Raw genomic sequence first — 12,794 nt, 5'->3', positions numbered from 1 at the left:
TGACTATCAGCTCAGGACAGAATAGAGGAGGAGAGTTTAAGACACCACAGCCAGTGCAGCCCAAGAAATCATTTTGTAGGGGAACTTTCTGCAGCACCGTGACAAATGCAGCTTAAGTTGGCTGAATAGGCAAGTGAAGAATAAATGTGTTTATTCTGTCCTGTGTGAAGTGGGTCACTCTGGGGGGCCTGACAGGCCTCAGGCCGTCCCTCCTTGTGTGAGGAGACAGGAGAGAGGAGGAGATTTCCCTTGTAGGACATAAGAGACTGTTGAAGAGAAACAACAGGGGTAGTTTTCCATCACCTCCCTGCGATGGAGGTGCTGGGGAGCTCTGGATCACAAGGAGGCAGCGTGGCAGAGATGCCTGGGTTTGGAAACTTTGGGTCTTCTGGAGTGGAGGGGTTAAAAAAGCAGAGGGAAGGAATTAACTTTAAATTCCGTACTCAGCTTAAAATGAGGCTGATTCAGAATTACAACCTTAGGAGTTTCAGGCAACAAAATAGAGTCATTTCCACATCCTCTCCACGTCCAGGCTCTCTGAGTGCCAGAAGGGTGGGTCCTCCTTCCTCAGCTCTGATTTAGAAGAGGAATGAACCCAGTAGATTGACTTGCTGTTTCCTTTCTGTCAGGAGCCCTGCTGTGGGAATGCTGTCTTTATGGAAACACCATCTTTCCTGCAGGGAACTTCAGGATCAAGCTCTGAGACATAAAAGCATTTGCTCCCTACTGTCCGAGAGAGGCCAGAGTCCCTCAAAGATTTGCCCTCTTATCTTGATGAAGAGTGAGAACTTCCCATTTTGAATCTGCTGCCACTGGAAAAAAAAAATCCAGAGATTTAGCAAAAATAAAGTAAACACCCTGAGTCATATGACTGAGACATGTTCAAGTGGATTTTGTGGAGGATTTCTTCCCCCCCAGTCATTATTTAGTTTCCTCTGCACTGACTAATTCGTCCCACACTGAGTTTTTAAAACCCAAGTTGACTTTATTTGTTTGTCCAACATTCCATCTCCTGGTGGTGTCAGAGTCCGAATGTTATCAATCAGTCCAGCAAATGTTTATCCTTCCTCCATATGACCAGCTTTATGAAACTTTACTTTGGAAGCTTGGTGTTTGAAAAGGGCTGGGGGGGGGGGGGGAACCTGGCGATGTGGCTTTTTTGGGGCTGTGTGCTAGTTAACGAGGGTACTGCCAGAGGCTTGTGATGTTGGGCTTGTGAAACACACAGCTGGAGGGGAAAGTAAGAACTGAAATGACAGCAGAAATTCCAGACCAAAGTAACCTGCACATTCCTGATGCCGAAATAGAGCAGCAAATGCTGCTGCAGACACGAGGCAGGGGCACTCTGTGGAGGAACGACTTGTTTTAAACTGTCATTTTCTCTCGAAAGTCTGGTTTGAGTGAAGCATTTTAGACAACTCTTACCTTTGTTAGGCTCAGCAGAGAATATTGTTGATTCTCTGAAGCCGCTTTCCTCCCCTTTGTTGTCCTTTTTTCCAGGGATGGAATCAAAGAATGTCCAGGTCACTGCGATGCTGGGGCTGGAACTGCTCAGAGCCAGGCTGGGTGGGTTATAAAAGGCAGCTTTATTTAAGGCACTCCTTAGAAGCTGACAAATCCCAGTCTCTCCCAGATGAAGAAAAGTTGCTTGTAGGTTTAATTTTTCCTACCAGCTGGAGCCAAAGGGGCAGGAGGACAGAAAAGGCTGTGCTGGGGTGTGTGTGTGTGTTGGAACCTGCACAGACTTGCCTTGCAGTCCTCAGGGGAAGGTTGATGTGCTGGGCCTGGGCAGGACAGTTCAGATGTCCCAAAAGGAAATGTTTGAGTTGGAAGGGGTTTCTCAGAAATCACCCAGCCCTTGTGCAGAACTCTCTTAAGGACGAGACTTTGGAGTTTTGATAGAAGATATCAAAATGTTGTGGATTTCCCCTTTCTGAATGTATTCTCTTAATTAATAGAAAGAAAACTTCTGTGCAGTCCTTAATATCAATTTCTTCCTGTAATTAGGGATAGATCAGCTTTGGCTTTACCATTCTGAAATACTGATAGAATTTAAATACTGATAAAACTGAAATTCTGAAATACTGATACTCCCTGAAAAAAAGGTCAGAAAGTCAGAGGTAGAGACATATTCCTACAACTCCCTCTTGGTTTGGATAGCTGAGGGGAAAAGTAGGCTCTTGGTGTGTTGGATACTGTGGTACTTCTGAGATGTGCCAGTCCCAAGTTGTGCACCAGGAATGATGAGTTGGAGACTTCCTCAAACCTTTGGATGCAGCTCCACTCATCGTGTTCAGTGTGAATTCAGATTTTATAATTAACGGGCCATTGGTTGCTGGGTTTAGCAATAAATGAGAAACTCCCATTTCTTCCCAGAGCTGAGGTTCAGAAGCCTTTCAGTCCTGTTAAGTGTTTTTATTCAATTTTATTCAATTTTATTCCATTTTTCTCTTCACAGATGATGAAATTTGCTTGGGATAACTACAAGCAATATGCACTTGGAAAGAACGAGCTGCGCCCGCTGACCAAGAACGGCCACATCGGGAACATGTTTGGTGAGTTCAGACTCAATTTTAGTGCAATTTCATTGAATTTTTTAAAGGTCACATGTCAGTTCCTCTCTCTGCAATGCGGTGAGGAGTCTGGAACAGCTTTGATCTCCTTCCTCTCTCCACTTGTGTGAAGCAAGACTTTGAACCCATCTCCTAGAGGTGACTGTCTCTGGGAATCTCATTCCCGCAGGCATCTCTCAGTCCCGGCCTGTATCACCTCTCTGTGCAGGTCTAGCACCAAATGTGTCTGCAAACAGTGCTAAACTGAAAAGTGTCTTCATTAAAACATGAGGGCAGTCCAAGCCTGACAATGGTGCTATTTGTCTGAGCTTGTAGACATCAGGAGCTGACCAAACTGAGCATTTTCTCACCCGTTTCTCCACTGTGGAGCGAGATGTGAATTCCATGAAATATTGAGTGAATCAATATTAAAAGTTCCTTACAGTATGTGCACACTGGCTGGTATAATTTTACTCTTTAGCAGATTACCTCTTTTTATGTGAGCTGCTTATATAATTTCAGTACTGTTCCCCTACTCGTTCTGGTGGGATAGTTGTTGACTTCTTGGGGGGACTTTTGGATGCTTTGGGATATAAATCATCTTTTTTTTTTTTTTTGTACTCAAAGCATTTCCCTGCTCTGCTCTCTCTGCCCCTGCTTGGCCTTGTGTCACAGGTTATGCCATGGTGAGACCAGCAGAATCTGCCTGAGCAGCACTTTCCCACCCATCCTTAGGGATTTCTTACTGAGCAGGGGTCTCTCAGCTCCTTTACAACAGGAGTCTGTTTTGCAGAGATTATCTCCTGGAGTTTCCTCACCCAGATTAGAGCGGAATAGAGTTGTTTAGTGGGCAAATTATCTGTGAGTTTATTTCCTCAGGGCAAAGGGATAGGACTGATGGTATGAAGAACACTCCCATTTCCTGTTTTGTACTCTGTAGGTGTCCCAGTCTTTCCCTACATCAGGCACATGACGTGGGGATCTTTCAGAGTGGGTGTGGAGATCTTCTGCTTTGTGTGGAGACTGAGTTCAGCCTCCTGCAGAGACCTCCTTAGCTCTGGGGGGCCGGGAGATGTGTGTGAAAGGGAAGGTTTGAAGGTAGAAATGAGTCAGGTGTCTTCTGACACCATCAGCCTGGGGAAGAGAAGCTTCAGGGTGACCTGATCATGGCTTTCCAGTAGCTGAAGGGGCTAAAAGAAAGATGGAGGGAGACTATTTACAAGGGCCTGGAGTGCCAGGACAAGAGGGAATGGCTTCACACTGACAGAGAGTAGGTTTAGATGGATATTAGGAAAAGATTCTTGGCTTTGAGGGTGGAGAGGCCCTGGCAAAGGTTACCCAGAGAAGCTGTGGCTGCCCCATCCCTGGAAGCTCTTCAGTTCCTCAGAATACCAGAGGGTTAACTCACATCTGATTGTGCAATACTGGGCTGCAAGAAAGCCACGTTAATGGCTGTGGGATATCTGGAGGAAGCAGTGCTGGAAGTGGGCTGGAAGTGTGTATGACAGCCTTGCTTTGTCAGGAGCTTTGATTTGGGTTGGTGTGTCCTTTTTTCTTGTTTCTCTTTCAACCCCCTCCAGCAAGACCCAGGTTTCTTACTTGAGAATTAAGTTCAGCACTAAGTTAAGCATTTTGCAGCTTTTCCATTCTGGCAAGCTTGTCAAAATTCCTCAAGGAGCATGCCAGTAAACAGACAAAAATATTGAAAGCTCTAAAATGCATTTATCATGCTAAAACAATTGACAGTACTTATGCTTGTTTGTAGCGTGCCTGTGAGCACTCTCAAGGAAAATGCTTTGGAGCACAAGGATTTGCAGACAATTGCAGAAAAGAAGCTACATGGTACATTTCAGCCTTTTAATAGGCTTTTCCTCCTTTTAACTGTGACTGGTAAAGAAGGGAAGCATTAGGCAATCCCTTGCTGCAGCCCTCTATCCCTCTTGCCTTCAGAGACTTTTAGAAATTAGGACAGGGCACTGTTGCCCTTCATTGTTGCCCATTGCCCCTGCTGTCACATCTTGCATCTTTTTATTCCTAACTGCAGATTTAATGGAGGCCAGTTGGGTGCTTTCCAGGCTGGAGATGTCAATATTAAGCTGAGATTTCTCTGCAGCTGCTTGCATGTGGGAGGGAAGGAACCTCTTTGGGGCTATTTTCGCGTGTGTTTGTGTGCATGAGAAGCAATCGAGTTCTTGAAGGGTGTTACATTTTGCTGTTGTGGATGTGATGCTCACTTGTAGCCTTCAGTTTAGCATCTCGCCCTGGGGGAAGTGGGGGAGCTGCTCTGTATCAAATATTCTCTCTCTAATCAAAGTAGAAATAAAAATAAACATTCACCTTCTGCTCCTACATAGCATCCTGCTTCTCCTGACAGCTGTGAGTAGCATCCCTTCCCAACGTTTTTCCTGCCCAGGTGGCAGGAAAATCACTGGCAGGAAAACTCTTGTATCCCCAAATCAGTCAATCTCCTTGCTCCTCTGCCTTGGAAGGTGGCAGCTCACCTGGAAATTCAACTTGCCCACTCCCCAAATGATTTACAGGCTGCTACACCCACCGCAGGCAGCATCCCACTCCCTTGGACTTTGATCTGGTGACTTGGTCCTTACGTTCCTGCTTGTGATTGATGTTCTCCAGATCCTATTTCTAGGGCATCCATTTCATCAAGACTCTCCCACGTTCTGGACGTAGTTTATTTGTACAGAACTCCTCTGATTGCTGTCATTTATAATCACTGCAGCTTGAGAGCCCTTTCCTCAAACCCACAAGCTGTGCTCCTTTCATGAGCATTAATTATTCATCTGTGATGCTTGTGATAAGATGGGCTCTGCAGTGGGGTAAACATGTTTTACACTTTCAGCTGTGGGATGATTTGCCTGGAAAATGTGCCGTGGAAATGGGCAAAGCACTCTGCCAGGGGTGGAGGGATGATCCCTTGCTGGAATAAAACCTGCACCACAAGGGTCCAGTGGGGATGGCTGCACAACTGGGGGTTTTCAGAACTGCCTGCAAGGTTTCTCTCTGCACTTAAGGTGGCTGAAGGGAAACCTGCGGAATATCAGGCCCAAAACATGCTTTTTAAGGGAGATCTAAGGAAAATGACACCGCTGAGCTCGTGGCTGAGGGTAAGGCTGGAGATCTGCAGGCACTTATGATGCTCCCAGTGCTGATCTGGTTATTTTAACCCTTCTTAACCATCTCAGCATTCCTGCCTTTGGTGCTGCAAGCATTAAATTTACTGATGTTTGCAAAGCATGTTGGATTCCTGGGAGCAGGGCTGCTGGAGAGGGCAGTGGTGTTGTGTAGCACAACCCTTGAAGTGCACCTGTCACTGGGATATCCAGCAGCAGAGAGCTGAATTGTTATTCTGCCCGCTCCCCAGGTCTGTCATAGCCACTTATTTCTCTGACAAAATGTTTTTAAAATCCTATTAGCTTTACAGAGTTTCTCTAGCTATGGGAGAGCGAGCTGGCATCTATTGCTGCTCAGGCATCAGCTGAATTGTCAGTTCCATTTTGATTGCACAGTCTTTTAACAATGATAAGGTAAGAAGCCTGATTTTCAGATATCTCCTGAAGTGTGCAGTGCTGGCAGCAGAAGAGAATCCTTCTTTGACTTATAACCTGAGCCAATTTGCTCTGAAATCAGTGAGAGAAAGTAAATATGGAGCCTTGGTGTGCTGTCAGACATTTTTTACCACCTAAATGCACGTCGGTATATTAATTTTAGTTTAAAAATAGCAATCCTTAACTAGGTTTCCCCTCTTGCTTCCTCTTTCCCCACTTGAAATCACACCTAAAATTATGAATTGCCTTGTTGCAGCCCATTGCTTCTCTCAGCATATGCTGAATTTATGCAACATTGTGAGGCTGTGTAGCTTTATCTGATGTGAGTCCATGTGACAACTGTCACATCCAAGGCACATCCAGGTCACCACGACTGGATGGCAAAGCTCTGACAGCAGCTGGATCTAAAAGGTGAGAGGTGTGTTTAGACCTCACCCTTGAGCAGGGCTCTTGTGTTGCTCCATGTTTGTTTGCTTGGTGACAGGACAGAGGGAGATAGATCTGCACAGGGTGGAGAAATTCTTGGAAAAATCCATGGCTGTGTTTGTGTACTCGGCTCAGACTTTGGCCTGAGCTGTCCCAACAGTTTGTTTGGAAGACAGGAGGTCATTGGTCTCAGCTGCCTGGAAATGGTGCTATTTTGGCTCTCCAGCATGAAAAAAAGGGGGTGAAATGGCTGGGGAAGCAAAGCAGTGACCACATGAACAGGCAGAGAGGCCTCTGGAAAACTGTCCTGAGATCCAGGGCCCTTCAGGTTTGTTCTCCCTGGCAAATCCCACCAGGCCTTGTCACTGCACTGTGACACTGTGACCTGCCAGGCTCAGATCTGGATGGGGATTCAAGGAACATCTTCCCACTGGATTTAACACCACCAAGCTCCTGTCACAGCCAGCTTTTAACAGCAGCTGCTCTGTGACTGTCACCTCAGGTGCTGGGCCCAACTGGACCCAAAAAGCTCCACATCCCAGGATTAGTGCCTTCAACCATCCAGTCTTGCCAGCTGAGCCAAACATTTTCCAAACAGCTGCTTCCTTCACCACTGATTTATCTAGGAAACCATGGAGCAGGCAGGAAGTGTTCCCACCTCAATTAGAAGCAACGGGAGTTGATGTATGAATACATAACACAGGAAAGGTAATTGGATGAAAATATTAATTCAGCAACATTCCAACTACCAGAAGGAAATGGTAACCTCCAATTGTGCTGCCCCTTTTCTGTCTATAAGTCTCTTACCCTGGGATCACAAAAACCCTGGAGTGTCCTTTTATGTGATTAAAATAATAATAATAATAATAATCATCGCTCTCTTAATTTGTATGCTGAATTATTCCTACTGCCTATTGCACATGACATTACGTGGTTGGCTCCGTGGGCTCTTTAAAGAGAAAAATATATTGTAATGAAGATGTTGCTGGAACTCTGTTGCTCCCTGGCATCATCATCTTTCTAGGGGTTTTTTTGTGTATAATGTTACCCAGTGGAACGTTATTTTCAGGAGGGTGTTTTGAGTTGACTTTGGCTTTTGCTGTCACTGAAATCCGTAGCAACAAACTTATTTCCTGTCAGCAGGAAGCAGCGAATCAGGATATCCTCCAAATACCAACCTCATCAGGGACTGGCTGTGTGATGCATGTTGGAGCTGACATTAATCCCTGTTGGTTTTTTTTTTTTTCCTTGTTTTGACCTGCCAGAGATCACTCCTTGCAGACCCCAAGGTTGCCATTAATACTTCAGGAGACTTGTTCCCACTCTGCCCTCACCTTGGGTCATGCTGGGAGCGGTGGCTTCCACTAAATGTGCTGTTCCAAGCATTAGCTCAAACATCAGGGCTCCACTGAACCCTGAACCTCACACAGAGATTTAAGCTTATTACAGTGGCTCAGCTGACAGGGAGCAACTTGTCAGCTTGAAATACTCATTTCAAAAGTTTAAACAGGGAAAACTCGGTGTCTCATAGAAAAACTGTGGCCTTCTGCGAACACCTTTGCTACCAAACCCTTGTTCTGGGGCTGAGCAGAGCAGCAGTTATGGAAAAAAAACTTCACCTCCCTTCAGCTGAGATTTGCATCTTAGAAAAGAAGTAACCCAGGGAGGAGGATGGAGTGGAGAACAGCCTTGGCCTGAGCTGCAGAGCCCAGATGCACGTTCAGGGTCTCTCTGTTTGTGCTCAGCCCTGGAGGTGCGAGGGCAGCTGCGAAGGCTGGACAGCGTGGTTTGGTCTGGGTTTGTCCTTAGCAGGAAGCTGGGCAAGCTTCACGTTATCTCCATGCAAACCAATTAATCATCCCAGCTTCCTCATGAGCTTCATGAACTTTCCATTGACCCTGAACACAGTTTTGAGCTTAATGAGGCCTAAAAAGTGGGAGAGAGTGTCTTGGGATTTGTCAGAACTGCTGTGCACAGCAAAATGGAGGAGAAAGAAACGAAACACAAAATAGAAAAACAACCACTAAAGTAGCAAATGAAAGCAGAAAAAGAGATAAAATTTTGTTGAATTGTGACTGGAGAGTGTTCTGTGGGGCCTCTTTAAGTTGCTGAGGAGTGGAACGTGCAGTGGCGTGGAGGAAGCCACATGTGAGCAGCCCCGTTACCAGGCACGCAGGGAACAATCAGGCTGTAGCTAGTTTTTCATCCCTCTTTTTCAGATTCCGAGGGCTGTATTTCAAAATACAGTGAGCTTGTCTTTAAGATTTTTTTTTTTTCTCCTTTTTAAAAAATTTTTCTCCTTAAGCACCCCGTTATGGATGTTGTCTGTGCCTCATTCCGGACACTAATTATGCGGAAATAATTGCCTAATCTTCAGCGATATTGAGCGTGTGATTAAAAGGCAGCCAGCTGAGAATGGGTGGTGTTGGACTGCTCACAGATTCATCTCTGGATTACGGAGGCTTTGGTGGCAACTCCACAGCAAAAGCTTGAGTTGGAGGTTTGGCACTTCCAACTGGCTTCAACAAACATCCGGCGTCTCCTCCAGGGACCTCGACGGCACCGCTCGGTGTCAGATTGGAGTTGTTGGACAGGGCTTGGAGCAACCTGGGCTTAGTGAAAGGTGTCCCTGCCCGTGGCACGGGGGGTGGAACAAGATGAGCTTTAAGGTCCCTTCCAACCCAAACCATTCTGGGGTTCTGTAGGGAGTTCAGTTCCACACTGGAAGCTCCTGAGTGCACAGATGCCTCTGCTTTGGTCAGAACGTGTCTTTTGGGAGCACTGAGGGCCCGTTGTCTTCTGGCCATCATTGGCAGTCAGATGCTTTACAGCATTTCCTGCCAGAATCACAGGATTGTAAAGGTTGGAAAAGACCCTGAAGATCATTAAGTTCAACTGTTGACGCAGCACTGCCACTGTGTTCACCATTAACCATGTCCTCAGGTACCACATCCACATGTTTTTGAACACTTCCAGGGATGGTGGTTCCACCACTGTCCTGGACAGCCTGTTCCAACTCTTTCTATGAAGAAGTTTTCCCTGATATCCAATCTAAAACCTCACCTGGTGCAACCTGAGGCTGTGTCCTCTTCTCCTGCCACTTTTTCTCTGGGAGCAGAGCCCGACCCCCAGCTGGCTCCAACTTACTCTCAGGTGGAGGTTGCAGACACAAACCCACCTGCAGACAGGCACTACCACAAACTACGTAAAAAAGCAGAGCAAGGTAAGAATATTTTAAAAATATACTTTTAGCCCTGCCTTTTAATGTTGGAAATATCTCGAGGCTTCTGGGTTTCTTATCTTTATCCCTCTGTGTTTAGCTTTCCCTTGTTTATTCAGAGGAGATGGGGAGCTAGAAACTGTGCAGCAGAAGAACCCACCTACTTTGGTTTTAATTCACTTGTTTTCCACTCTTGAAACTTCTGAAGAGATTAGGCAGGTTCCAAACTGATTTTGCTGTGTTAGATTCCACATTTAGAACTTAACTGCTTTATCACATCATTTTGTGCTGCTGCTGAAGCTTTTTTCCACCCTCATTATGTATCTCATTGGATATTCATCTGGATTAGTGTTAGATTTTGACATTTTTCTATTCAACTACAGGAGATCACATTTCAAATGGCTCCTGCTACAGCATTTCCTTCCCTATAATTTCTCCAGGTACTTGTTTCTGATATTTTTTTTCATCTCTGGTGCCTTTTGGGGCCAGAGAAGTCCCTTATCTCACTTAATCAGTGGGTTTAACATCATCCCATAGGACGTCAACTTTCAGGTTTGTCACTGGTTTCCAGGCTGGATCTGTGTACTCTGAATGTTGTGGTAGGCATTTGTCATTCAAAGACCTTTATGCTTTTAAAAAACACTTTCTTTTAGCCTCTCAGGATTGTTCTTGTCCCTAGAGAGGATTTTTTGGAAGTTCAAGAAAATCCCTTAGCCTTTGCTTGAGGCATCAGTGTGAAAAACGTGGATTTTTTTTTTTTTTTTTGGACTTACTAAAATTGTTCATCCTTCTTCTGATGTTTTATTCTCAAAAAAACCCACTTCACCCCAAGACACTTTATATGCAGCTCCCCAAAGGAAAAAAAAAAAGGAGAAGAAGCTCAGTGCAGGAAAATGAAGGTGTTTCAAGAGGAAGTTCTAAAGGCAGAGGTTGTTTCCTGCGAATTTCAATATACCCAGAATATATTTCTCTGATAGAAACATGCAATTAAGAACACCTAAGTTGGGCCTGTTTCTCACCATGGTGCTTTTATCTGAATACATGATTACATTGGGATATCATTTCCTCACAGCTGGAGGCTGGGAAGGCACAGACTGTGCCAGTCGTGCAGTGCAGCGTGGTCCAGGATCACAGCATTCCAGTGATGGTCTCCACAGCCCTGCTTTCTCTGTTTCAACTTAATTTCCAAACTCCAACCTGTGCTGTGTCCTGCAGGCAAGAGCAGATAATTCAGGAACAAAGAAACCGAGGTTCAAGTTTTTCTGTGCATGAGTGCAGAGAGAGCTTTCATGGACTTCTCCAAGGCCTTCTTCAGGCATCTGGAAGTGGAAATCGCCTTCAGGCATTAAAATTAACACCTTTTGACTAGGCTAGAACATTCCTTCTCTCTTGGCAGGCTCCATCCTGGTTGCTGTGGGAACGAGCATTTTTAATTTCCTGACTTGTGTGTACATCCCAAATTGTAACTGTGATGTTCCCTGTCACTAAGGTAGCTTTGGGGGTTTGAAGGGAATGGAGCCATCAGAAAGCATTTTATGTAGCACTTTCCTTCTCTCGGAATCACTTTGTTGCATCTGCAAGAAGCAGCTTCATGAGGCTTTTTGGAGACCTGCACTTCTCATTCACATTAGTGAGTAACAACAGAATACAAAAGTAACAGCGAGAAGTCATTTAGTCCTTCCCTTCCTAAGGCGCCCTGAGGGCTCCCCTGTGTTGGAAAGTCGTGGCAGGCATTCTGCTTCAGTGCTTTACAGCTTTAAAGCCTGTGCTGGTGTCTGACCCTGCTCTCCCGCGGAGAGTTAAGCCGTGACTTCTTGGCCTTTCCCCGTGGATGTGGAGAATGGTTTTCCCGTCTTATTCTTCGCAGCATCTCTCTGTGCCTTTTTGCAAAATGTTGTCAAGTTTCCCTCAGTCTCCTCCCCTCAAAGGGTGAGCAGCCCCAGACCTTGCCAGCCCTAATTGTAGGTCACATTCCGTGCCCTCTTCCTCACAGATGTTGCCTCCCTCTGGAGTCTCCCGATGAGCCAAACGCTGCCTGAAGTGGGAGAGTGGAGAGAGCAGAGAGCGGGGCCAGAGCCCTTTCTGGTGTGTGACACACGTTATTGCTCATCCTGGAGTGGGGTTTGCTCCTTTTTGGAACATTGCAGCGGTGCTGATTTGAGCTGAATTCTGCAGCCTCAGTATCGTTTTCGGCCGAGTGCTGCTCGAACCATTTATTCCTTATGCTTCATGGTTCGTTGTGCTTCCCTCGGGCTGGAACGCGTTGTGTGTCCTTATTGAATTGCATCCCGCTTGTTTCAGACTATTTTCCCAATTTGCTGAGATTATTTTGATATCTAATCCTGTCAAGTAACATACTGGAGAGCATTTGGAGGCTTTCAGCCGGGGTCTTGTTGGTGTGACTTTAACAATATGGGAGAGAAAAGGAAGAACACGGACAGATGGTCCCAAGTGACAGAGTTACCACAGCTTAATGTGTGCCTGCTCATCGCTGAGACATGGTAATGGACCATTTGCATTCTCCTGACCCACTGCATTCACAAATAAAATGCATTTAAATTCCTTCATCCTTGGTTATTAGGGTTCCAAGCTCAGCTCGTGGAGTGCTCAGCAGTTGTCCAGACCAGCAGCTCCGCTCTGTTCCGAGCTGAACAGCACAATTAATCCTATTAATTTATTTTTGAGGCAAAGGATGGTTTCGTTCCTTTTATCTCTGAATTCTGCTCTTGCACTTGGGCTTGTGTTAAGGACCAGATCATTTCTGGGAACACACTCTGGGAGGTGATGTTTGCTCCTCTGGACTGTCGATAAAACCACGTCAGGGATGAGCAGTTTTATAACCCCAAACTGGAACGTGGTGTCTGTTCTGCAAAGCCCATCCAGAGCGGATCTGCTGAGGGAAAAACGCTGTCAGGAGTTACAGGCTGCATCTCTGCTGTGCTGTCATAACACATCTGCCACAGCACTTTTTGGGAAGTGTGTTTGGAAGATAGAAGGGCACCTTCTTTCTAATTATTGTAACAAAGTGCCTCT

General features: G+C 45.7%; 1 protein-coding gene across 1 annotated transcript in view; it reads left to right on the top strand.

The window, feature by feature from the left end:
* Positions 1-12,794, top strand: part of MAN1C1 (mannosidase alpha class 1C member 1) — a 64,566-nt gene that overhangs the window by 19,111 nt on the left and 32,661 nt on the right. Inside the window, exon 3 of the mRNA XM_032709790.1 lies at positions 2,459-2,555. Coding sequence (XP_032565681.1) covers positions 2,459-2,555 — 97 coding nt within the window. The remainder of the gene's footprint in view (positions 1-2,458; positions 2,556-12,794) is intronic.

This window comes from Chiroxiphia lanceolata, chromosome 24 (assembly GCF_009829145.1).
Source record: "Chiroxiphia lanceolata isolate bChiLan1 chromosome 24, bChiLan1.pri, whole genome shotgun sequence".
In the NCBI taxonomy this organism is placed as follows: domain Eukaryota; kingdom Metazoa; phylum Chordata; class Aves; order Passeriformes; family Pipridae; genus Chiroxiphia; species Chiroxiphia lanceolata.
This window is presented reverse-complemented; position numbering and strand designations above follow the sequence as displayed.